Source organism: Diceros bicornis, chromosome 19, assembly GCF_020826845.1.
Source record: "Diceros bicornis minor isolate mBicDic1 chromosome 19, mDicBic1.mat.cur, whole genome shotgun sequence".
NCBI classification, from domain to species: domain Eukaryota; kingdom Metazoa; phylum Chordata; class Mammalia; order Perissodactyla; family Rhinocerotidae; genus Diceros; species Diceros bicornis.
The window spans coordinates 11765707-11791967 of record NC_080758.1 but is presented as its reverse complement, the minus strand read 5'-3'; the positions used below and the strand labels follow the sequence as shown (position 1 = coordinate 11791967).

At 53.6% G+C, this 26261-nt stretch overlaps 1 protein-coding gene and 1 long non-coding RNA gene across 3 annotated transcripts; one reads left to right on the top strand and one right to left on the bottom strand.

Annotated features, from left to right (window-relative positions):
• Positions 1-1079: 1079 nt before the first annotated feature.
• Positions 1080-25763, top strand: LOC131418343 (uncharacterized). The gene is made up of 4 exons (XR_009222880.1): positions 1080-1282; positions 13871-13969; positions 23955-24158; positions 24966-25763. It is a non-coding gene; the product is annotated as an uncharacterized LOC131418343 (long non-coding RNA).
• LOC131418342 (uncharacterized) lies at positions 13988-23866 on the bottom strand. 2 transcript variants are annotated; one of them, XM_058562484.1, is made up of 2 exons: positions 23809-23866; positions 13988-23158 (listed from the first exon to the last, which is right to left on the bottom strand). In XM_058562484.1, the coding sequence occupies exon 2, from the start codon at positions 17486-17488 to the stop codon at positions 16310-16312; it is 1179 nt and encodes a 392-aa protein (XP_058418467.1). In that variant the 5' UTR covers positions 17489-23158; positions 23809-23866; the 3' UTR covers positions 13988-16309. The 2 variants fall into 2 exon arrangements, with proteins under 2 accessions (XP_058418467.1, XP_058418466.1); XM_058562483.1 differs by having other exon boundaries at positions 13988-23415; positions 23809-23861.
• Positions 25764-26261: the final 498 nt, after the last annotated feature.

The following is a 26261-nucleotide window of genomic DNA, read 5'->3' as shown; positions in this document are numbered from 1 at the left end:
GACAGTCGCTGAAAGAGCATTGACACATACAGAGCAGTGACCGTGGCCTGGGACTTAACCCATTAACCTCCCCAGCCACCTATGAAGTGGGAACAGTTACCAGCACCCATTTCACAGAGGAGGAGACTAGGGTCCAGAGTAACAGGATTTGCCCAAGGTCACAGAGCCAGGATATGGCAGAGGCTCAGTTCAACCCAGGATTGCTCTGACACCACAAGGCCAGAGTCCCCTCTACTGAGTGGTGACATAGCATCTCAGTGAAGAACAGGACAGGACCCAGATGTCCGGAGAGACTGGAACTTCAGTTCACATTCTCCTCTCCCTCCAGCATTCCACTGACCTCCACCCGCCCAATCATTCCTCTATCCATCCACCCACCCACTCATCCGCCTACCCACCCATCCCCCCACTTGTTTATCCATCCATCCATCCATCCACCCATTCATTCATCTATCCATCCATCCATCCATCTACCCACCCACTTATCTACCTACCCACCCATCCTTCCACTCGTTTATCCATCCATCCATCCACCCACCCATTCATTCATCTATCCATCTATCCATCCATCTACCCACCCACTCATCCACCACCCATCCGTCCGTTATTCTCTCTCTCCCTTCCGTCTACCCCTCAACCCATCCACCCACATGCCCATCCACCTATCCTTCTATTCATCCACCTGTCCATTTTTCTACCTCTTTCACTTTCTATTTGTCCTTCCTTTCGTCTATATACCCATCAGTTTAAACATCGTCTATCCATCCATCCACCCATACATTTGTCCATCCATCCACCCACCCACCCATTCATCCACACATCTGTCTATCCATCTACACATCCATTCATCCATACATCCCTCAAATGTTTATTTAACTGATGGCTGCCATGCTCAAGCCTTCAGATCGCTGTGGCTTGAGCCAGGAGAAACACTCCTAATTAGGTTTCTGTTTATTTGTTGTTCCAGGAAGGCTAATTGTGGGGTTTGTAAACAGCCCTTTGGTGGCTGGGGAGTTACTTAAGAGGACAGTTAAATAAACAACCGCTGGGTGGAAACAGTCAGTGCTGGTACACAGCGGGCCGGAGTCGTGACCTGCCCTGCACAGCATGGGGAGGGCTGAGTTCCAGAGAGTGCGGAGGCTCTGGGGTCAGAAAGGAAGTCAGAATGATTGGAGCAGTGGCAATAACATCTAGCATGTGTTGAATGCCTACTGTGTGTCAGACACTGGGCTAAGCACAACCCTTACAGCCACTCCAGGTGACGGAACCATGATGATCCCAGGTACGGAGGGGGAGACTGCGGCTCAGGGAGGGGGAGCCGTGTGCTCCTGCCACACAGCTGGGACATAGCACAGCCAAGACCCCAATCTGTCTGTGTGCAGCAATGACGAAAATAGCAGCGAATAATTATATAGCACTCACTATGTGCCAGGCACTGTTCTAAGAGTCTTCTTTATCTGTATTACTCACTCAATACTCACACAACACTATGAGCTTGGTAATGTCATCACCCCCATTTTACAGATGAGAAAATTGAGTTTGAGAGGCATAAAGTAACTGAGTAATAAAGATTACTCAGCTAGGAGGCAGCAGAATTTTTTTTTTATAGATTTCTGGACCCAAAGACCTACTCTTAACCATGTTATTGCAGTGGAATGCACCCTCCATGAATTTAACTTAGAAAGACCCAGCCATACATGGCTGGCCAAACATTTCTTTTAAATCATATTTTTCATCTCTCTATTTTATATATCTAAAAATATTATAAAATTATTCATAATAATTAAAATTTAAATTCTGTCTTTTTTATTACTTAGTTCAGGGGGTCAGTAAACTTTTTCTGTAAAGATACCAGATTAGAAATATTCTAGGCTTTGTGGGCTACGGTATGGTCTCTGTTGCAACTGCTCCAGTCTGCTGTGGTGGCTGGAAAGCAGCCACAGACAATATGAAATTAACGGGTGTGGCTGTGTGCCAATAAAACTTTATTTACAAAAAACAGGTGGAGGGCCGGATTTGGCCCAAGGGCTGTAGTTGGCCGACCCCTGAGTTTGTGCATTATACTTGTATTTGTATTCATTAGACCATGTTCTCATGTCTTCTTATGAGTCCATAAAGGATTTTTAAGGATAATTGCAACCATTGCCGAGTTTCACCTCCAGGCCATTTGCTTACCACATGCCCCATACACCATTTCCCTATTTGTCCACTATTGACAGCTTCTGAAGGAATTTGCAAGTTCCTAGAATTAATCAAATTCCTTTATTCACAAGGTCAGTAAATGAATGACCCCCGTGAGGGGCACTCAGCCTGACTCCCACCAGGGACATTGAGAGTACTAAGGGCCTTGGGAATTACTCTTCTCCACACCAAGTTCTGTAACCTTCTTGAAAAAAAATCATAAAGTGAAAGTTAAGAAGTCCTATGGCTGGGGCTCTACTACTGTTTCCTTTTGGTGACAAGAACAGGGAAATGAAAGGATGACTGGTACAGAGATTACAAAATGTCCTCGGGGCTAGTGGGAACAAAACGGGGTAAGGTCAGAGAGATCCCCTTTCCTCTTCATCCCCACCCCTTCCCCTCAGTGTCTGTTCTCAGCCTCAGAAAAGCCATAAGCTTGGGGGAACAGCACATGGTCACTCCAAAGTTAAAAGACAAATGACAATCTGGGTAAAAATATTTGCAACATAAATTGTAGACAAATGATTTATCTCCATAATATACAAAGAATCTCTGCAGAATAATAATAAGAAAAACCCTAACCCACTAGAATAATGGGGTAGTGGACGGGAACAGGCAATTTATAAAAAATGAAATACATATGGCAAATAAACATGCAAGATGTTTGACCTTGCTGCTAATCAGGCAAATGCAAATTAAAAAAACGATTAGATAGCACTTTCTACTCCTTGGGTTGACAAAAATAAAAGATTGATAATGTAAAGTGTTAAGGAGACTGTGGGGAAATGGCCACACTCAGATACTGCTGGTGGGAGTGTAAATTGGAACAGCCTCAGGAAGACAATTTTAGAGTACCCAGTAAAGCTGCAAATTCGTATTTTATAGAGCTCAGCAGTTCCATTGTTTGGTGTCTTCCTTAGAGAAACATCCATGCACGGGCACGAGGAGTTCTTGCCAAGAGGTCACTGGAAGCAGCGTGAATATCCATTGATTCGGGATGGGTTAAAACCTTTGCAGTGGTCGGGGGACTCCCCATCTTTTGAGGCAGAGCCTGCCCACCCACACCACTGACACTGCACACCTGCTAGATGCTCACTCTTCCCAGCCTCCCTTGCAGCTAGGAGGTGGTCACATGACCCAGGCTCCACCAATCAGACACGCCCACCCAGACTTGGAAGCAAGGACAGGAGGTGGCAGCAGAGATGTCTTACCCGACCCAGTTCTGCGGTGTGATTTGGAGCACCAGCCCTCCCGACCTTGAAACCTGGTTCTCCAACCCTCCTGGGCTCCCCAGATTCCCTACTGTAATTTGAACTTTTCGCTGAAGTATAGCATACAGACAGAAAAACGCACAGGTCATAAGTGATAACTTGACGAATCTTCGTAAGTGAGCACACCTGTGTAGCCAGCCCCCACATCAAGAGACAGGAGATTCCAGTCCCCCAGAAGCTCCCCTTGTGCCCTCTTCTAGTCACGACTTGCCTGAGGGTAACCAAGGGTAGTGTGTCTGTTTCTAGTACTTTACATAAATGGAATCAAACCGTGGGTGTTTGTGTCTGGCCATTTCTCTTCATGTTAATGTCTTCAAGATCCTTCCATGTGGTTGCAGATCATTCATGCTCATTGCTGGGCAATATTGCATTGTCTGAAAGTGACTCGTCCATTCATTCCCTCCCCTACTGACGGGCACGTGGGTACTTTCTAGTTCGGGGCTGTTTATGAACAGGGCTGCTGTGAACATCCTTGTACATGTCTGTTGGTGAACATCTGCGTGCATTACTGTTGAGTACAGACTTGTTGCTGGGTCATATGCTAAGTGCATGCCCCACTTTATTAGAAATCGCCAGAGTTTTCCAAAGTCTCCGCACCGTTTTGCGCTCACACTGGTCACGTATCAGAGTTCCAGGTGGATGCCCCACCTCCTCATCGACGCTTGGTATTTTCCATTGTTCTCGTTTTGGCCATCCTGGTGTGTGTACAGTGGTATCGCATTATGGTTTTCCTTCTCATTTCCCTGATGATCAGTGATGTTAATCTCCTTTGCATGTTCCTGGGTCATTTGGAATCTCCTTTTGCAAATTGCCTGCTCACGTCTTCACTCTTTTTGTCTACCAGATTGATTATCTTTTTTTCCCAAAGTACTTTTAATAGATTGATCCTCTAAGTTACTGTGTCAGCCAGGGTTCTCCAGAGACACAAAATCAGTGGGTTAAGCTCGTCCAGGGTGGAGGGCTCTGAGCGGCCCCAGGGCTCTATCCAGACCACTCTCCAGCAAGCCCTTTATGATTAGGACCAAGCAGTGGACACCCAGCCCCAGGCTTGTGCCGGCCCCGGCCCGCCAGCCAAGGCCAGCAGCACAGCAGAGGGGCATCTGGTCTTCACGCTCTTCACCTCCGAGTTGGAGAGTCGGCAGACTCTACCATCACTGTCTCACCTGATGATAATAGAACAGCCACTAGGGAGGCGCCCGGAATAGACGCCTTCCCTCATCATCCCATCGACGCCTGCTAAGAGCCCTGTGGGGGGTATTGTTAGTCCCATTTCATGACTGGGAACACTGAGTGTCGGAGAGATGAAATAGCTTGACTCCAGAGCCTGCGTTCTTCACCCGGCAGTCTAGACCCTGCTCCTCTCGATCCCGAGGCTGGAGCAAGGCCATCTTTTTGAAATAACAGAGCCCCAGATAGGAAAGGACAATCCCCCCCAGGCCTTCATTATGCAAGTGGGAACTGAGGTCTGGAGAGGGAAAGGAACCATTCCCTGACTATGTAGAGCTGGGGCCTGTGCTGGGTCTGCCTGCTCCCAGGGCGCTCCCAGCTTTACTCCCTGATTCCCAGCCCCCTTCCCTCCCTTTACAATGACTTGACTGGCCTCTAGGCTGTTGCTCCAACATGCCAATCTCAATCCTGCCTCAGGGCCTTTGCACTTACTGTTCTCCCATCAGATCTGGCCCATCATTTCTTTCTTGCCTTCGTTGACCACTCCATCGACAGTAGCCCTGCATTCACTCTTCCTATCTTGATTTATTTTTCTGCCCAGAACTCCCCACCCTCTGACATTGTATTAGATATTTATATAGTTGTTTATTGTCCAACTCCCTGCCTAGCATATCAGCCCCTTGAGGGCAGGGACTTTATTCACAGCTGTTTCCCCAGTGCCCAACCCAGGGTCTGGCTCCCTGTAATGCTCAATATATGCTTGTGGAATGGATGGATGGATGGATGGATAGATAGATGGGTGATGAATGGATGGGTGGGTGGGTGGGTGGATGGATGGATGGATGGACGGGCAGACGGAAGAATGGATGGACATTTCTCCCAGCATCACTTCCCACCCCTGGGCTCTGGATCCCCCACTTGGCTGTTCTGACTGGCTTCCTCTGGCTTCAAGCCCGAGCAGGCAGCTCTGGGGGCTTCCACAGGATCAGGCAGGCGTCGCTGTCTCTCGTCCTCCTCCGAGGCTGGGCAGACAGAGGGCTTGTTCCCCTCCCTGCCTGGCCCCTCTGCAGCCCGGGCAGGTCAACAGCTTAACTTGGCTGCAACTTACCTGAGGCTTGACCTGTCACACTGGGTCTGGCGTCCCCTGTGGCCCACAGTGCAGCTGTACATGATGGGAGTGTGTCGGGGCACCGTGGCCTAGGCACAGAGACGATTCCCACCCGGGCGAACCCCGGAGTCTCCCGGAGCAGGCTGTGGTTTTGAAGGTGGGGGGAGCTGTAAGGTGAAGCTGGCCCGGGGCTCTCTACCGTTGGCCTGGGACTCTGTTCCTTCTTGTCCCCCGGTGTCGTCCCCACAGGGCGAGAGGTGCGAGAAGGGGCCCTCACTTAGTGCTCACAGCGGTACCGTGAGGATGGTGCCATCACAATCCCCACTGCACGGAGGAGGAAACTGAGGCCCAGGGAGACTAATTAGCGCGCCCAGGGTCACTCAGTGGGGGCGTGGAAGGCAGGATGTGGACCAGGCAGCGTGGCTCAGAATTAACACGTCCCCCGTCCCCTGCGTCCCTGATGACACTCAGCATAAAACCCACAGTGCTTCCCGGACACTTTCCTGCAGGGTGAGCCTGGACAGGCCTCTTTCGCTCTTGGGGTCTCGGTTTTCCTGCTCTGTAAAGTCAGAGGCTTGGCTGGGCCTGACTCAGATATTGCGGGATTCTCCCTCCCAGTCCCGCGGCCCCGCCGGGGAGCCCAGGCCCATTAGACAGAGCGGCAGACCGAGGCCCAGACAGGCGCGGGCATCTCCGCAGACTCCCCGAGCTCGGGGGGATCGTCGCCGCCTCTCCGCCTGCGTCTCGTCTGGAGTTCCAGACGTCTGCTTGCCCCCCGCGGTGGGCACTGGGCAGGAGAGGGGTGTGGAGGAGCGGAATCTCGGGCAGGCACTGCTGAGCACTCAGGGGCGTCCAGGAGTGGAGACTGTGGGATGGGGGGCGCTCTGCTTTCTGAGGTGGAGCCTCCCTTGGAAGCCAGACTGGGTGAGCAGCCGTTACCCAGCCGGACTGTCTCGGCCAGCCAAAGACAGCGGCCTTTTGCCAGTCTCCTCCTGCCCTGTCCAGGCCAGAGGTGGATCTCATTCAAATAAACCCCAGGGCCGGTGGGTCGTGGAAGCAACAATTGGAGAATCTGGCACCCTCAGGCCTGCCAACCTCACCAGAACGTCCTTCAGGAATCTGAGCAATGGGCTCATTTCCCTGCCTGCTCTGGAGCCCAGGTCCCACAGCCCGAGCAGGGAACACGGGCCTGGGACCTCGGTGTGGCCGTGGAGGCCGCGGGGCTGCTCCCTGCCTGTGTCTCTGGCGTCTTCAGCCTCCTCTCTCAATTTCACGCTGTGCACCGAGCTCTTGGTGATTCTCTGCACATACCGCGTGCTCTCCTGCCTCTGCCTCTGCCAGTGCTGTCTCCTCCACCGAGGATGCTGTCTCGGGCTGAAGTCTCCCAGAAACAGACCCGGAGACAGAATTCAAGGGCAAGGAGTGTATTTGGGAAGTGATCCAGGGAGGACCCGTGACAGGGTGGGTGATCGAGACAGGGAAGGAGGCAAATAAGACACGTGTCAGGGGCCAACCTGGAGTCAGTGCAGGGGGAGGGGCCGAGAGATGTGGAGGATGCAGAAATTAGAAATTAGAAGCAATGAACTAGACATACATGCAGCCACATGGCTAGAGCTTAAAAACAAACAGCGCTGAGTGAAAAAAGGGAAAAAGCAGACCCACATTTTATTGCAGTATAATCTAAATTTACTCAGATCCACCATGAGACTGCTGTCCCACAGGTGGGGGTTCTCAAACCTGTCCACCCGGATCACCTGGTAACGGGTGCCCCCAGCCCCGAGGCCACTGCAGCAGGATCTCTGGGGTGGGGCCCAGGAACCAGTATTCAGAAATGTGTAGCCCAGGCTGAGAACCATGGAGCACGGGAGCACAGTGATCTCAATTCTTCATCCCGACGGGTAATGTATCCGGTGATGATGTTACAAGGGCAATCGTGAGTTGAGGGCTACTGTGCGCCAGGCACTGGGCTGAGAACTTCGCATGCATTGCCTCACTTTAGTCTCAAATAGCCCTCGGTGGTGGGTACTTTTATTAGCCCCATTTCACAGATGGGGAAACTGAGGTACAGAGTGGCGGAGTCAGTGGCTGAGGACTCAGCTGTCCGGCAGCACGGCAGGCTTGTACCGGGCTCTGCGGTCTGACACCGGAGGCCCCACCCGCCCCCTCCTGCCGCCTCCACACTTGCCCTTTCTGGTGCCTTTTGACCTACTCAGTTCAGCAGCCGCAAGGAATGGGCCCACTCAGTTCCACCAGGAATTGTTGTTGATGTTGTTTTTCTCCATAAATCCCTCACAGTCTTTTTTTTTTCTTTAACCTCAGCGTACAGACAAACCCACATAAAGGCTGGGCGGCTTCTGGAGGCGAGAGCTCCATTCCATGGGTCACAGCTGCGTGAGCCGTGTTTATTAGGCTTATTTTAAATCACCTCTCAACCCCCGTGAAAGGCAGGAAGTCTTAAAATTACTTCTCCCCAAAACCAGTGCTCAGAGGCGCCACCCTGCCCCGGAAGCTCTCTGATCTGCCTCATGAGGAATTATTAATTATGATTTGTTTTTATAATCGTCCACTTGGAGTGTGGGATGACACAGGCTCAGACTTGTCCGTGCTTTAAAGGAAGGAATCAAAGGGTCATGGAAATCAGTTATACTTAACTAGTGGAATGACTTGAGCTCAGCCCTAGATTTGCTGTGTGACCTTGGGCAAATCCCTTCCCTCTCTGGGCCTCTGTTTTTCTAGTTGTAGAAGGAGGAGTGTGGACTAATTTCTAACACAGGGTTGGAATATATATCTCCCAAACTGTGAATATGCCAGGGATGTATGAAATGGGTTAAAATTGTACATGGATGGACATTTTATAAGTTGTATTTCTTATGTTAACTTTTTAAATTTAACAGTTATAGCATTTCATTTATAAATACAGATGCTTTTGGTCATTGGGGGGGCCACAGGGAGAAGAAATTCTGCTTCACACAGTCACTCAGGTATCCTGACTGATGGGGGCTCTGTCATCTTCAGCAGGTAGCTTCCAAGGTCACCTTGGGGTCAACATCCAGCCGGAGAGAGGAGAGATGGTGGAGAAGGCACCCATCAGCCCAGAGTGACAGATATACACAACATTGCCCTTCACATCCCATTGGCCAGAACCAGTCACACGGTTCCACCCAGATACAAAGGCAACTGGGATATGTAGTCCCCTGGCTGGGTGGCTACTTTTCTGTAACTCTATACCCTAGAGGAGGAGGAGCATGACTCTCTGATGGACACTTGGCCATCTCTGCTTTGGTATTCTCTTTTTAAATGAACAAGTTGAGGAACAGAGCTTTGCCACCCCACTTATCAGTGAATTAAAATACGATATACAATTTTCTACAAAGTGGAAGGAATAATTCAAGCCAGTGTTAAGGTTTACTACACAGCTAGCGGAATCAAAACTGTGGTACTGGCAGAGAGACAGACACACAGATGAACGGAACTGAATAGGGAACCCACAAGTAGACCCACCATTTTTTGACAAAGGTGTAAAAGCAATTCAATGGAAGAAGGCTACTTTCTCAATTGGACCTCCATAGACAAAAAAAAAAAAAAGAACCTTGACCCAAACCTTACACTTTATACAAAAATTAACTCAAAATGGATCATGGACTAACATGTAAAACATAAAACTATAAAACATCTATTTAAAAAAAGTAGAGAAAATGAATCTTCAGATGTAAGGCTAGGCAAAGAAGTATTAGTCTTGAACACCAATAGCACGATTCAGAAGAGGAAAAATTGATAAATTGTACCTCATCAGATTTAAAACCTTTGGCTCTGTGGAAGGCCCTGTTAAGAGGATAAAAAGACAAGCTACAGACTGGGAGAAAATATCCTCAAACCAAAGATCCAACAAAGGACTAGTATCTAGAATGTAGCAAGAGCTCTCACAACTCAGCAATTAAAAAAAATCCAATTGGAAAATGAACAAAGCCAGGAACAGACATTTCATTAAAGAGGGTACACAGATGCAAACAAGTGCATGAAAAGGCCTTCAACGTCATTAGCCGTTGGGGAAATGCAAATCAAGACCACAATGAGCTGTAAGTACACCTATCCGAATGACTAAAACCCAAAACGCTGGCGCTGGCGAGGATCGGAGTCACGGGATCACTCATGCATTCCTGGTGGGAATGTAAAATGGTACAGCGTTCTGGAAAACAGTTAGGCAATTTCTTAAAAACTACCATATGGCCCAGCAGCTGCACTCCTGGGCGTAGAAATGCAAACTCATGTTCACACAAAAACCTGTACACAAGTGTTCATAGTTTGGATTCATAATAGGCAAAAACCACTCAGATGCCCTTCAACAGTGAATACTTAAGACACTGGCGCATCCATACCGTGGAATGCTCCTCAGCAATAAAAAGGAACAAAATATTGATACACGCAGCAATTTGGATGAATCTTTCAGGAATTATGCTGAGCACAAAAGGTCAATCCCAAAGGGTTATATGGCATGTGATTCTGTCTATATGACATCCATGAACTCACATAGTTACAGTCATGCATCACTTAACGACAGGGACATATTCCGAGAAATGCGTCGTTGTGCGAACATCATAGAGTGCACTTGCACAAACCTAGATGCTATAGCCTGCTACACACCTGGCTACATGGTACTTATCTTACGAGACCACCGTCACTTGTGCAGTCTGTCGTTAATGGCAATGTCGTTATGCAGTGTGTGACTGTACAGAAATGGAGAACAGATGGGTGCTTGCCAGAGTCAAGGACAGAGTTGGGGACGGGAAACGGGTTTGGCTGTGAAAGGGCAACATGATGAATCCTTGTGGTGATGAAAATGTTGTGCACCTTGTATGAGCGTCAGCATCCTGGCTGTGATGCTGTGTTGTAGTTTTGAAAGATGTTATCACTGGGGGAAACTGGGTCAACGATACATGGGCTCTCTCTGTTTATGTCTTATAACTGCATGTGAACCTGCAATAATCTCAAAATAAGAAATGTAATAAAGAATACAAATACAAGGGTCGGCCCGGTGGTGTAGTGGTTAAGTGCACGCGCTCCGCTTTGGCAGTGGAGTTCACAGGTTCGGATCCTGGGAGCAGACCTACGCACTGCTCATCAAGCCATGCTGTGGCAGGCGTCCCACATAAAAAGTAGAGGAAGATGGGCACAGAAGTTAGCCCAGGGCCAATCTCCCTCAGCAAAAAGGCGAGGATTGGCAACAGACACAAGGCTAATCTTCCTCACCAGAAAAAAAAAAAAAAGAATACGAATACAATTTTTTTTATACCCAGACTTCTGAATATAATTGTATCTTTGGTAACATGGAGGCACCATCAGAATCTCAAACATTGGATGTCGTGCGGTGGTTAACTGTGTGGCTTGACAAGGGGACAGCCTGTGTTCAAATCTCAGCCGACAAGACCTCTCACCTACCTGAGCCTCGGTTTCCACGCCTGCAAGTGGCTGAGCACCGAGAGGCCCTACCTCGAGGTGTTGCTGCCAAGGCTTGATGAGGTGATCCTCGAAACACACACACACACACACACACACACACACACGCACGCGCGCGCGCGCGCGCGCGCGCACACACACACACACAGTGCGCATGCGCAGGTGTGCTCAGTAAGTGTAATCGTTACTCCTCAGGCTGTGGCCAGCGGAGGAGCAGACCTCCAGCCCTCCTCCGACAGCTCTGGGGTGGGACGGGGACCCGCCATCCTGTGGTTTGTTTTGACTCCGTTCTCACAGGGGAGTGTGTGCCGAACGGGCTGCATTGAGGGTGGCCTGGGTGGTTCTCGTCTGCCCTCCGGCCCGGGTGCGTTCTCTCATGGCCCTTTCCCAGTGATGAACACGGCTGATTTCTGGGGCTGCTCAGATGGAGCAACAGCCCAGGGGCTAGCCCCTCTACAGCAGCAAGCAGAAGGAGTGGAACCAACGCTTCCTGCATACCTACTGTGTGCTGACGATTGACGTGCTCCAACCCAACAATCTTGTGCCATGGGTGTTATGATTATCCTTACTTTGTACAGGAGAAAACCGAGGCTCAGAGAGGTGCATGGACTTCTCCACGGTGGTGCAATGAGTAGATGGGGGAGCTGGGATCTGCGCCCCCTGTCTGACTTAAATCCAGGGTCATTTTCACTGTGAATATTAACCTCACCATTTGTTAAGTGTCTACTCTGGCCCATGACTATGCTTAGCTCTTTATATTCGGGTATCATCTCCCCTCCCCATTTTAGAGAAGAGGAAACGGGGATTAAGAGAGATGAGTTGCCAAGATGGACAACAGTTCTCGAGAAAAGGGTCAACTGGCAGCTCTCCCCCGGGCCCCGGCCCCCACCCTTGGCTCCAGCTGGGCCCAGCCAGGACTGCTCACCCGGAGACCGAAACGCTGAGTCAGCAGACGCAGGTGCCCTGAGCTGCGGTGCCCCGGGCGGGCTGCGGGCATGCGGACTTCAGCTTCAGCGGCCCAGGGTCAGCCAGGACAGCCAGAGCTTCCCCTGGGGGCTTGGTGGGGTCCCTGGGAGCCACGGAGAGAGTTTCTCCCGCCTTGGGCCTGGCAGTGTGGCAGTTGGAAGTGGCTCGAGGTGGCGGTGGTGGGGACAACTTCCTTTTGAGTAATAACATTTACTGAAAAGCAATTCTGCTTTTAGCACCAGAAGTTCACCACCCTCACAAGCAGGCGCCTAAGAATACCTTCATTCAACCACAGTCAGAGAGGCGCACACATCCCCTTCTGCCTCACCTCCCGGAGAGTTTCGCATTTGGTGTTGAAAGGAAACCAGATACCGCAATTATTGGAGGAGGCGGGGGGCGTTGGGGTGCGGAGAGGAGGGTGATGCAAGGGGGGCCAGGTGGCAGCAACCACAGCCCCCGAGGTCTCCACAGGCGGCCTCCGGGCAGCAGCCCAACCCCTGGCTCTTCAGTTACTGGAAAGACATCGACAAGCTCAGAGTGAAACCAAAGGCTGACAATTTCTCTTCCTTTTACAAGAAAAAGAAAGTGATTGTCCTTGAAGCCAGCACGACTTCGGAGGCCAGGGACTTGCCCTGGCCACTCTGCCAATAAGAGGCAGAGCCATAGCTGCCCGTCACCATTCCATTACTGCTGCGATCCTTTGAATGGCCCCTTTCGTCCATCACTGAAAATCCAGCCTGCACGTGGGAGGAGACGGTCTGAAACGTGGGAGCTCAGCCAGGCCCGGGCCGCTGTCGGACAGCCGAGGGCGAGGGGGAAGGCACGAGTGGGGAGGAGACATGGTGTCAGGCAGAGGCAGGAGGCTGCGAAGAGCAGCTCTAAGAGGTCCCCTGTCTCCCCACTTCTCCTGACTCAACCAGAAGCAGAGGCAGCTGAGGAAATGGAAAGACTCTGGGAGTCACACTGATGTGGTTTCAAATTCCACTCTGCCATTCACTGGCTGTGTGACCGTGGGCAAGTGATTCCCCTCTCTGAGCCTCAATTTCCTCGTCTCTACGACAGGGATAGTAATAGGAAGTCAGGTCATGACCCTCCTCTGCTCAAAATCCTCACGTGGCTCCCACCTCACTTGGCAGGAAAAATAAAGTCCTTCCCGTGGCCTGCCAGGCCTTCCAGGATCTGCCCCTCTGCTTCCCTTACAACCTCATCTCCTCTCATTCTCATTCTCTCTCATTCCGTCCTCTCCAGCCACATTGGGCTCCTTATTGTTCCACCAACATGCTAAATACACCCCTGCCTCAGGGCCTTTGCACTTGCTGTTCCTCTACCTGCAGCATCCCTCCCCCAGATACCCCTCCTCACCCTATTTGGGTCTCTGTCTAAATGTCCCCAGGATGCCTGCTCTGACCTCTTTTAAATTGCCCCTCATTATTCTTTATCCCTTTATCCTGCATTAATTTTTTCCCACTACTTGACTTTATAATTTTGGGAGCTTATCACTTCCCACCCTCCAGACAATAAGCTCCAAGGAGGCAGAGTTCAGGTTTATGTTATTCTCCATCAAATCTTCAGAGCCTGGCACATAGTGAGTGCTTACCAAATGTTTATTGACTGAACCCGTGCAGGGCTGTGTGGTGAGGATGAGGAGTGATGTGTGTAGATGGCTCAGTTCCAGTGCAGAGTACGTGCTCACTACACGTTTCTTCTTTTTCTCCCTTCCCAGCATCAACCATGTGCCGTGTGCTCATTGACTTCCTGTGACAGAAAGATGCCTTTTACAGCTGCAGAACCAAGACCAGAGAGCCCAAGTGAGCGGCCTCAGGTAGCACAGCGGGGGGGAGGCTTTGAAGTCTGGTCTGTGGGACTCTCGGCTCCTGGATGATGGTGGCAGCGTCTGATGTGAGCTGGGCCTGGGTCTGGCTGAGGGAAATGGCTGAGGGGGCCCTTCAGACCCTTGAGAGGGCCGTGGGTGGGGTAGCGGGTGGGAGGAGCTGGCTCTGCCTTGGAGGGTCTCCAGCCAACACCAGGGCTTGGGACGGGGGTTCATACCCCAGCCCTGCAGTCCCACAGCTCCCATCCAGGGGCCCGGGGTTCCCAGAGAGGGGCTTTTCCAATTTTCAGTTTCTGGAAAGTTCTGTCCCGGGACGAGCAGACGCTTGAGGAGCTGCTAGATGAGGCTGGAGCCTTGGAGACTAGGAGACCCTGGCTGTCCTCTGTCCCCGGCACCCAGCCAGTTCCCAAAGAAGAGGGACTTTCCAGAGAAGTCTGCCTCTTGGCTCCCTCGGAGCCTGCCCAAGAGACTGCAAGCCAAGGTTCCCTGGAGGCCCAGCCCTGCCTTGGTTTCCCTGTTTTTACTTCTTAGAGAGCCGAGGAGTCTGGGGGTGAACAGCCCTAGCACGAGTGCTGGTCTCCCCGGGCCCAGCGTGTGGGAGTCTTGGAGCCACAGGCTAACCTCTCAAGGGCCGGGGATGAGACCCTCCGCCCGCCCCTCCACCCCCGCCCTGGGCTGAGCTGGGCCTACGGCTGGTCCCGGGCGGGCTGGGCAGTTGCCCATGGGTCTCGCCTGGAGCTGGGGGTTTGCCTCTGCCCATCGGAGCGGCCTCAGCTGTGTGAGGACCCTGCCCACAGCTGCTGCAGCAAAGGGGATGCAAGTGAGACTCCAGGAGGAACTGCGTTCTCGCACGATCACAGGCTGGCACGCAGGTGACCATACCCAGTACGCCCCCAATAGCGGACCTTGCTGACCAGCTGCCCACAGGCCAAATCCGGGCCAAGAATATGTTTGGTTTGGCCCTTGAAGTATTTTTTAAAAATGTGAATTAGTTGCCAACATTTGAAATACCAGGAGATTTCACATAAAATCCATTTCTCTAGCTTTTCTTGAAAAGTGGGAAGATCTGGCTATGCTGTGGCCACATTCCTGCAGGGCCTAGAAAAGCCGGAGTGGGTCCTGGGTGTCCCTTGCAGAGTGGCACACAGTAGGTACTCTCCTCTGCAGCCTGGTCCCTGCTTAGCCTACTTTCCTCATCTACGTTGCCTCCTAGGGTCTTGAAGGGTGAGTAGGAGTTCACCAGGCAAAGGGGTGGAAAATCATCCTAGGGAAGCAGAGCAGCACGTGTCCACGGGATTCATCTGTTGAAGATTCACTCGACAAGTATGCATTGAATGCTTGCTGGGTGCACTGGGGCGTACAGCAGGAAACCGGACGTAAAGATTCCGGCCCTCCTGGAGCTCATGACCTCAGCGGCAGTTCTCAGCTGGGCACTGTTTCATCCCCTGGGGACACTGGGCAGTGTTTGGAGGTATTTGTGGCGTCACAACTGGGCGGGGGAGGGGACACCACTACATCTGGTTGGTGGCAGCCGGGGGGCTGCTGACCTGACGCTGAAGTGCACAGGCCAGCCTCCCAGCAGAGAGCGGCCTGGCCCCGGAAGTCAGGAGCTCGAGAAGCCCTGGTTTGGGGGAGATGACAGCCCGGACGAGCCAAGAAGTGCATCATCGGAAGTCGGGGGTGCGGGGAGGTTTCTGATGGAGCTGATCAGAGGGGCCGTGGGGGCGGGGAGGTTCCATCCGAGCAGAGACCTAAGGACGGGAAGGAGCGGGTCCTGAAAAGGATCGGGGTGCTGCTGGCAGGGCAGCCCCGCATTGTAGTTGCTAGCCGAGCGGCCCTTCCCCTCTTTCTGCCCTGCTCTGTCCTCAGCACAGCCCTGCTCGTGGAGTAGGGAGCCTGCTCGGACGTCACAGCCTGAGAGGTGGACCCAGGCCACCTGACCACTCTTAGCCCATGTCCTTGGGGCACCTGGAGGTGATGATGGTCTCTGAATTGCCTTCTCTCATTCAGTCAGTCAACAAACATCTATCAGGGGCCCTCTGTGGCCTAGGGAACGAAGCAACTTCTGGGTGAGAGACTTAGCACCAGTCATGGCGCATAGTAGGTACACAGAAAATACTGGTCGAATGAATGAAGAGAGGGAATAAATGAGTAAGCAAGTCCCAGTCCATGTAAGACAAGGGTCACGGCCAGCAGTGATTGAGAGCCTACTGTGTGCCAGACCCATTCTGAGCCGGGTATGAGGGTTTCACAGAATGGACATCCTCGGAGGGAGGGACAGTGGTTATCCCCGCATCCACGGTGAGAAGGCCGCGGTACAGAGAGGGGTTGTCAGATGTGCAGGGCCTCGTGACAAGGGGGCAGCAGGGCTGGTGCTGGAGCCCAGGCCTCCCAGATCTCCGGCTCACCCGCCGCCTTGGCGTTGTGTATGCTCTGACTCAGCTTATCATCCCCCCAACCCTGTGAGGTAGCCGGTAGCATTATCCCATTTTGTAGATGAGGAAACTGAGGCTCAGAGAGGCAAAGTGACTTGCCCAAGGTCACACAGCGTGTGTGTTTGGGTCTACGTTCCACACTTTTGACCACCCAGCCCTGCCCCCTGGCTGCCCCCTGGGGAGAGTTCATCAGACCCCAGGAGTCAGGGAGGGAAGGCGGGCCAGGGGTTAAGCCCCCGGGGGGCTGCAGGACCAGGCAGGAGGCTCTGGAGGAGGAGGGTCCCAGGTGGGTGGGTGGGAGCAGGTGGGCCTGGGGAGCCGCCAGCCTCCTGCCCCCAGGTGCAGGCACAGCTGCCAGGAGTCTGCTGAGAGGCGGCCCGTGGTGTGTGCCCGGCTGACAATGGCTCCTGTGTCTGCGCAGGTGGGGGGGCATTGTTCCCCGGGACGCCTTCCCACCAGCGCTGGCTGCGGGCGGGCCTGGCCCGGGACACTTGGCACTGGGCTGTTCCGGGCGCCTGAGGGCGGTGTGTGTGTGCACGTGTGTGCGTGATGCTGGAGTGTGTGTGTGCACGTGTGTGAGTGATGCTGGAGTGTATGTGTGCACATGTGTGTGCGTGATGCTGGAGCGTGTGTGTGTGCACGTGTGTGCGTGATGCTGGAGTGTGTGCACGATGCTGGAGTGTGTGTGTGTGTGCACATGTGTGCATGATGCTGGAGTGTGTGTGTGCTCATGTGTGTGCGTGATGCTGGAGTGTGTGCGCACATGTATGTGTGAGATGCTAGAGTGTGTGTGTGTGTACAGAGGGGTGTGTGTGTCTGACACTGTCTCTGAGTGTGCCCACGCACGTCTTGCACACTCAGTGTGGCAGTACATCTGAGCCAGCTTGTGGCTTTTGGCATCTATTGTGTCTGCCTGCGTGTGTCTCCCTGGGTGTACCTGCAGCTGTTTGTGTATCCACCTCTGTGTGTGTCTCCGTCTCCGTGTACCTCGGGTCGCTTGCTCTAGTGTGTTCATGAGCCGCCCTCGCCCGCCCCTGTCTGTCTCCGTCTCCATCCGGCTCTGTCTGTGGGGCATCTTGACACCAAGGGGACAGCAGAGCCCCGGCTTTGGGGTGAGGGCCGAGTTCTGCCTGTTGCCGACCCGTGAGGAAGGGGTTTCAGGCGGGGGGCCGGCTGGGCAGGGAGGCGGGGCCGGGCTGGGGGACGCGCAGGGGCTGCCAGGAGCCCAGGGCGGCCGCAGCAGAGTGAGCGAGGGGACAGGACGTCAGGGTCCCCGTGGGCCGGGCGTGGAGTGGGAACTCCATCTGAGCGAGGTGCGGCCGTCGGAGGGTTTCCGTCGGGAGCGGGTCGACTGCGTCTCCCGGAGCCGCCTCTGGCCGCGGGTGGAGGATGGATGGGGACAGGCGTGAACGCTGTCAGGGGTCACCACGGCCGGTCTCACAAGGCAGTGCCACAGCCAGGACCTCAGAGGCGCCCACTCCAGGCAGGAATCGCAGCTCCCCATTTTGCAGACATGGAAACTGAGGCCCAGGGAGGAGACGTGCCTTCCGAGGCTGGAAGTCTGGGAGCTGGTCCCTTGCGAAGCCAGCTCTCACCCTCCTCACCGTGGCTGCCTGCGCCTCCCTGAGTCCTCCCTGTCCCGAGGCGTGGGGGGGCCTGTGCTGAAGACAGAGACCTGGTGTCCTCGTCCACTCAGGAACCAGGGCCCTGGAGCCGGAGGGCTTGGGTTCAAATCCTATCTCCGCCACTTAGCTGTGTGACCTTGTGCACATCACGCAGCCTCTCTGTGCCCAGTTCCCTCATCTGCAAAATGGGGACAATGATAACACCTCTGAGGTGTGCCACTGAAAATCCTACCCCCGGGATCCCCTCCGCTGTATCTTCCTCCACAACACTTACCCCTCCGAACACATTGCACGTTATATTTATTTGTGGTGGCACTAGTGTCACTTCCACGAAAGCAGGAAGTGCTGGTGTTTCGCTCACTATTAGTGTCTGGAAGAGTGTCCTGCACGTGGTCGGCGCTCAGTGAATTTTTGCTGAATGAGAGAAACAGGTGCTCTGTGTAAAACACTGGCACACGGCCGGCACGCAGCCCCCGGGCGTGAGCGTGGCAACCGTTGCTGGCTTGCCGGGCCAGCAGCGGGGCTGGCCCAGGGCTGGTCAGCGCGGGCGAGTCGGGGCCCCGTCGCTTCTGCACGCGGTTCCGGCCTTGTGGGCCTGCTCAGCCCTCGCCGGGCCGGCCGCTCCCGTCTGTCTCCGTGGCTCGAGGACAGGCTGGCTCCCGCAGGTGCTGCGTGCTGGTGGGGTCAGGCCCCTGTGAGGAGCAGTGACTCAGTTTCCCCACCTGGCCATGGCTCATCCAGCAGCTCTAACGGTCTCCGCTCTCTGAGGAGATTCCCCAGTGTTGGGGCCTGACCACCCCCACTGCCCAGGATCCCCGTCCCCTGTTGACAACAGCACACAGAACCCTGTGTGCTGTTGGGTGGGGACAAATCCAGCCCCCTGCAACCTGGTCATCGGCCTGGCTCCCCTTGGCACCCCGTGTCCCTGGCTCCCCGAGGAGGGCCGGGAGCTGGGAGGGGGATCGGGCCAGGCAGAGAGCGTGCTTCCTCTGTCCCCTCACTTCCTTCCTCCCTCGCTCGACTCCCAGCCCTGCCCGGACGTGTGCAGTAGACGTGGGGGAGGGGCTGGGGTGGCCAGGGGCCTTCCTTAGGGACCAGCCGGGGCGCCGGGGCTCTGTCCAGGGTGACTGGACAACCTTGGTATTCACCCAGGGCCCCCACCCTCTCCTCGCGCCGCTGCCGGGGTCCAGGCCTCTGTCTCCCAGCCCTCCATGCACCCCACATTTATTGAGCATCTACTGTGTGCCTCATCCCCAGGGGACAATGAAAGGGCCTCCAGGAGGGAGTGGCTTGACCCGTTTGCAGGCGGTGAGGAGGCCAGTGTGGCAGGAGTTGAGTGAGCGAGGAGCGAGTCCGGGAGGTGAGGTCAAAGGACTCAGGGGTCAGATGGCGCAGGGCCTCCAGGCCAGGAATTCTGGATTCCCTCCTCTGTGGATAAAGACCCACTGGAGGGCTCCGAGCAGGACAGAGCAAGAACCGCCTTTTTAATTCATGTCACAGAAGGGGCCTTGTCTGCTTAGAGGACCCGCTGGCCGCTCTGGGGAGAGTGACCGGGACGGGCAGCGAGGGCGGGGGCAGGGACCAAGGAGGAGCCACCTGGGCCGGAGGGGCGGGCGTGAGAAGTGGCATTCGGGGTGTATCGTGACAGTGGGAGCCACAGCACTGCCTGCTGGGGGTCACGGGGGAAGAGAGGAGTCCAGAACGACTCTGGCGCCCCTGGTCGCGTAACTGGGAGGCTGTAGGACCATTTGCTGTGAAGGGATGTGGGGAAGGAGCAGGCGCTGTGCTCAGCTCAGGACGCGCTGAGCTGAGGTGTTTTGGAGGCAGGTGAACAGGAAAGCCACTGCCTGCCACCTCCCCACGGCCTTTGTCCTGGTTCAGACGGCCAGCACCTGCCCCAGGACAATTGTGACAGCTGCCCAATTGTCCTCCCAGCTCCCCCCGTTCCAGCCCTTCCTCTTCCACACCTGTCCAGTTCATCTTCAGAAAGCACAACTCTAGATCCTGTGCCTGCTCTGCTCTAGAACCACTGATGGCTCCCCGCTGCCACTAGATCAAGTCCAAACACCTGGGCTGGGTTAGCCTGGTCCTGCATGATGTGCCCTGACCTCTGCAGCCTCCTCCCCAACGTGGCCAAGCAAGAGGATGACCCTTGGTCCCTCAAACACACCCTGTCCCGTCCCAGCTCCGCAGCCTTGCTCAGGCCGCTCCTGCGAGCCCGGTGCCCTTTCGCACCTCACCGCTCGGGTGAGTTTAAAGGCCTCCCTCTAATGTCTGTGGCCTTTTGTTTGTTTCTTTCTCCCAGGACATATCACACGGCGCCTTGAATTACCCTTATTTATATCTTTCCTCCGCCCAGAGGGCGGAAGGTGCCAGGTTCATTCTGCGCTTGAGGCCAGGCTCAGAGCAGGTCCCTGTGGGATTCGGTGGGGGAACTAACTGTCGGAGATGCTGCATGTGCAGAGCTCCGGGGCCCCCAGTGCCCGCCCCCCCGTTCTTCTGGAGAATACACTCTGATTTTCCCCTGCAGGGTCGCCACCCCCTTGGTCTGCGTGGATCAGGTGAGCTGACCCCGTCCCCTGCGGTAGACTCATGAGCTGGGTCTGGCCAGTCAGAACTTCCCAGGCCCCTGGCTTCATCAGTTGATTCAGGATGGGCATACGATCCAATCAAAGCCAACAGAACCCAGTTCTGTGGAATAAAAGATGTCGTTGCCTTGAGGTGGCTGAGCCAGTGGGATGTCAGCCTGGAGCAGCTGTGGTCACTGTGCCACCACGAGGGCAAAACCCGCCTGAGAGTACAGCCGACACAGGGCAAACAGAGCCAAGAGACGGAGACAACCCACGTCCTGAAAACATCGTTGGTGCTCCTGGATCCAGCTGTTGCCTGAAGCAGACGTAGCCCTGAACTTCTCGGTCATATAAGCCAGTAAACTTTTCTCTCTCCTCCTCTCTTTTAAAACCCACTTTGGGTTGCATTTCCATTGCTGGCAGCTACAAGAATTCCTGACAAATACTTGAGCCCTCTTGCCACCTCACTGCCCATCCCTCCGAGCACGGCCCGGTGTGAAATTCCCTCGTGAGAACTGCTCTGAGTATCTATCCGTGGAGCTGAGGTTTGTTTCTTTCCTCACTCGGGGATAATATGAGTATTGATCGCTGGTTCCAGCTGCCTTGAGCAACTTTTGGAACAAGGCCGGAGGCAAATAGACAAACCTAAGGAAGTGAAATGGGCTCAATCTCCTGAGGGCTAAGGCCGGGCCCGCAGGGGAGCTTCTCGATCACCCTCTGGCCGACAGCGTGAGGCAAGGATTTTCAGCCTGGACGTGAAGGGCACTCTGGACTGGACGTGCTCTGTGAAGCCCCCGGCCAGGAGGCCTTCCTCCAGAAACGGTCAGGAGAGGCTGTCTCAACCCCGTGCTCCTGGCGTCTGGGGCAGACCGTTGCTGCTGTGGGGCCGTCCTGGGCACCGCAGGGAGGTTTAGCAGCGTCCCTCGCTTCCCTACCCAATAGATGCGAGCGGCACTCCCTGCCCGGAGTCGCGGTGTCCTCTGACGCTGCTGACTGTCCCCTGCGGGGCAAAACCACCCTCGTTGGGGTCCTCTGGTGTAAGGAAAGTGCGTTGCACGGGGCCTAGCAGATAGTAAGTGCTCAATGCACACGAGCAACCATGACGTGGTGATGACGGGGCCGAGGATGGCCTTTTGGAAATTCGAGTGTCTCAGTGAGATGCAGATCTGGCTAACTTAAGCAGGAGGGAATTTACTGGGGGAACGTGGGGAGCATACAGAATTTATGAGGAAGGGGGAGAATCAGTCAGAAACGCACAGACGCAGAGGCCGTGCAGAGGGTCCAGACAGCACGAGGCAGAGGTGCTGATACGGGTCCTTGCCAGTGGGCGGTCTAGGCTGCACGCAGAGCGCGATGAGCCTGCTGGGAAATCTGCCGGGGGCTTCTGGGAAAGGTCTCCCTGCTCTTCAAAAGAGACAGGTGTTTATTTCACTTAGCATAATGTGGGATTTCCTTCCTTTTTAAGGCTGACTAATAATCCACTGTATGTGAATACCACATTTTTTTTAATCCATTCATCTGTCGATGGGCATTTAGGTTGTTTCCACATCTTGGCTATTGTGAATAATGCTGCAATGAACATGGGAGTGCAGTTATCTCTTCAAGATCTTGATTTCAATTCTTTTGGATAAATACCCAGAAGCTGGATCATTATGCTGAGTGAAATAAGCCAGTCACAGAAGGACAAATACTGCAAGATTCCACTTACATGAAGTATCTAGAATAGTGAAACTCATAGAGGCAGGGAGTAGGGTGGTTGCCAGGGGCGGGGGGCAGGGGAAACGAGGCGTTACTGTTCAATGGGTATAAAGTTTTAGTTACACAAGATGAATTAAGTTCTAGAGTTGAACTTCTAGAACTTCTAGAACATCATGTCTATAGTTAACAATATTTTATCATACACTTAAAAATTTTTTAAAAGGATAGATCTCATGTTAAATGCTCTCACTACAATAAAAAAAGAGCATTTATAAAACAACATTACATGGAGTTCCCAATGATACCGACATTAAAAAATGTTTTATATATGAAAGTTCTTAGATAAAGGGAATAAAAGAAACAGGCTCTTCTCTCTCTAGAGTTGTTGGGGAGAGATCATGATGTTTGGAGCAGTGGCAGCCATCTTGAGCCAAAGAGGAGAGACAGTTGGAGGACAACTGAGTCCCAGGACCTGGGTCCTTGCTGATGTCACTAAGCTGCTGAACTAGCCAATCCCCGATTCCTCATCACTTCCAGCAGTGTGTGAGACAATAAGTTTCCTGACTTTTAAAGCCTCTTTAGATTGGGTTTTTATTCCTTACAGCCGAGAGCATTAGATCACTGAGCCAAATCCCACGGACACATTGTTGCTTCCAAATTGCCCTTGACATTTCCCACCCGCCTTCTGAGTGATGCCGAGGGACTCACTTTCACTGCTGTGGGGGTGGGATGCCCGGGTCCTCCTCTGGCTGCCAGACATATGCTGCAGCTTGGAGATGTACTCCCAGGAGAGCACCTGCCGGCTCCTCCGTAAAGTTCAGACTCTGCATCTCTGGGCCTCGGTTTCCCCCTCTGTGAACCAGGGGTGGTAATGGGGCCACCTATTTCATAGAGTGTTATGAGGATTAAACGGGTTATTTCTTGTAAAGTAATAATGCCAGCACATGGTAAGTTCTCAACAAATGTCAGCTACTATTATTACTGCCATCATTGTTATCACTTGAGGAGAGGGATGAAGGAACTTGGCCTGACGTGCAGAATGAGACTGGCAGCCTCAAGAGGTGAGGCTGGGGTGGAAATCAAGGATTCAACCAAAGCAGCAAAAGAAGCTGTGAAGAGAAGAGCGAGCCCCTGAGAATCTCCCGAGGGAAGGGGAAGGCGCCAGGGTCCCCATCCCGAGAGGGAAGAGCCTTTCTCCTTGAAAGTGAAACACTTTCTCCTTGAAAGTGAAAGGGGACAGGCCCCAGGAAGGCAGGAGGCTGAGGAACACCCCGGCATTGAGCCAGAAACAGCCGAGTTAGCGTTCATGCCTCCTCCTTCCAAAGACCCCACAATGTCACCAAGTCAGGGGGAGGGGGGCCTCCAGCTCGAGGCCATGGGTATCCTCCTGCCCCAGCACCTCCACTCTGTGCCCTGAGCACCCTCCTGGCCCCCAGGACCCGTACCTGGCTCCCCAGGGAACCCCAGGGCCTCGCTGTCACCCTGGTCCCCAGGACACGTACCTGGCTCCCCAGGGAACCCGAGGGCCTCGCAGTCACCGGATGGATTGTGCAACTCAGGCGAGTGTGCATTTTCCAGTTCACGCTAACCACCACTCATCCACTTCCCCTCTCGCTCATTAGCCTGTTGGTTCCTTGTCATTTCTCAGGGAACACCGTGACCCTTCCTGTGAACCCTCCGTGATGCAGCCCGGAACCTGAGTCACCGTGAGATAGCACCTCCATCCACCTTGGTCCTGAAGCCCCCGGCCTGATGAGGATGGTGATGATGGTGATGAGGATGAGGATGATGATGGTGACAACAGCCACCAGTTCTAACAGCGCCCTGAGCGCTGACACGTACTAACCTCGAGGTGGGTGCCACGCTCATCCCGTATTCTACACCATGACCACAAGGCCCCGAGAGGATGAGTAACAGCTAATAAGTGAAGGGGCCACCATGTGAACCCAAGCGTCTGGTATAGAAATTCAACCACGGTTAGTCAGACATTTAACAAAGCACCTTTGTACACAAAAAAGTTAGGAAGAAAAACATTGGAAATTCTATTTTAAAACGTGTCATCAGGGGCCGGCCAGGTGGTGTAGCAGTTAAGTTCACGTGCTCCGCTTCGGCAGCCCGCGGTTCGCAGGTTCAAATCCTGGGCACGGACCTGCACATCACTTATCAGGCCACGCTGGGGCGGCGTCCCACATACAAAATAGAGGAAGATGGGCACGCATGTTAGCTCAGGGCCAACCTTCCTCAAAAAAAAGTGTCATCAGTTCATTCGTTCGTGGACTGGATGTTTCTGTAGCAGACGCTGTGTGTCAGCAGGTGCTTTGCACAGGGGACGTGGACGTGAACAGGTCAGGTCCTGCCCCCTGGAGCCGCAGTCCAGTGAGGACTCGGTCAGTCGAGGACTTGAACCCGTGGAATCGAGGCTGCGTGTGCCTGTGAGATTCTGAGGTGGGAGCACTGTGGCCTTTCTAGGCTTTTTTGCTCAAATACAATTCTTTCAAGAAAGAGATCCTAACCCAGGGCCTCCCCCTGCAGAGCTAGGATGTTAGGATGTGAGCAGAAAGGCCAGAGGACCTCGAGGGGCCTCGTGGCATCGCGGGGACACAGGGCTGTGGGGTCAGACCGCTGGCCCTGAATCCCAGCCCTGACTCTCTCTCACCAGAGCGTGACCCCGTGCAGGCCCTGTCCCCTCTCCTCTGAAGCCTCAGTTTCCTCCTCTGGAGATGGGGAGGATGAATCCTTCCGGGACCATCGTGAGGATACAACGCATCATGTGGAACACGGTGAGTTAGAACGCATTCACAGTTCACCTCCTGGTCGGCCTGAGGGGAGAGGATTCCAGAAAGGCCAACGGTGAAGGTTCATAGTCGTGCAAACCTCGGCTGGGCTCAGATGAGTGATCAGACCCGGCTGGCAGAGCCCGTGGTCCTTTCAACGCGGGAGAAGGCTGGACGAGGATTGTGTGGACCTGGAGGGCGGCCGTGACTCAGCTTCTGTGGGGAACTCGCCCCAGTCCTGCCAGAAAGCCATTGTCCTCAAGACAAGTCACAAATCCAGATTTTTGTATCAATTCTCCCATTTTTTAAATGTTTCTGACTAAGTAAGGAAAAACATTGGCCTACCACCTCACACCTTCCAGGATGGCTGTGATCGAGAAAGGTGGACGGTAACGTGTGTGGCGAGGACGTGGAGGAGTTGGAACCCACACACTGCGGGTGGATTGTAAAGTGACACAGCCGCTTGGGGAAACAGTCTGGCAGCTCCCCGAAAGGTTAAACACAGAGAGACCATATGACCCAGCGATTCCACTCCTGGGTGGACACCCCAAGAGGACTGAACACCTGTGTCCACACAAGACCCACACGTGAATGTTCACGGCAGCATGGTTTTTTTTGTTTGAGGAAGACTGGCCCTGAGCTAACATCTGTTGCCAATCTTCCTCTTTTTTTCTTTTTGCTCCTCAAAGCCCCCAGTACACAGTTGTATGTCCTAGTTGTAGGTCCTTCTAGTTCTTCTATGTGGGACGCTGCCTCAGCATGGCTTGATGAGCAGTGAGTAGGTCCGCACCTGGGATCTGAACCCACGAACCCCGGGCCACTGAAGCCGAATGCGAGAACTTAACCACTACACTACCGGGCCAGCCCCCGTGGCGGCATTCTTCAGAAGAGCCAAAAAGTGGAAACAACCCAGATGTCCATGGACTGAGGAGTGGATCAACAGACATGGTGTAGCCGTACGATGGAACAGTATTTAGCAATAAAAAGGGGTGAAATACTGATTCATGCGACAACGCGAATGAACCTTGAAAACATTGTAAGTGAAAGAAACCAGACGTAAAAGGCCGTATATTATATGATTCCACTTATATGAAACGTCCAGAACGGGCAAATCTACAGACACAGAAAGTAGATCAGCGGTTGCCAGGGGCCGGAGTCAGCGGAGACGGGAAGTGACTACT

Bases quoted from the DNA above. Each gene is read 5' to 3' on its own strand.
- LOC131418342 (XM_058562484.1), bottom strand. From the start codon at position 17,488: ATGCCCCACAGACAGAGCCGGATGGAGACGGAGACAGACAGGGGCGGG.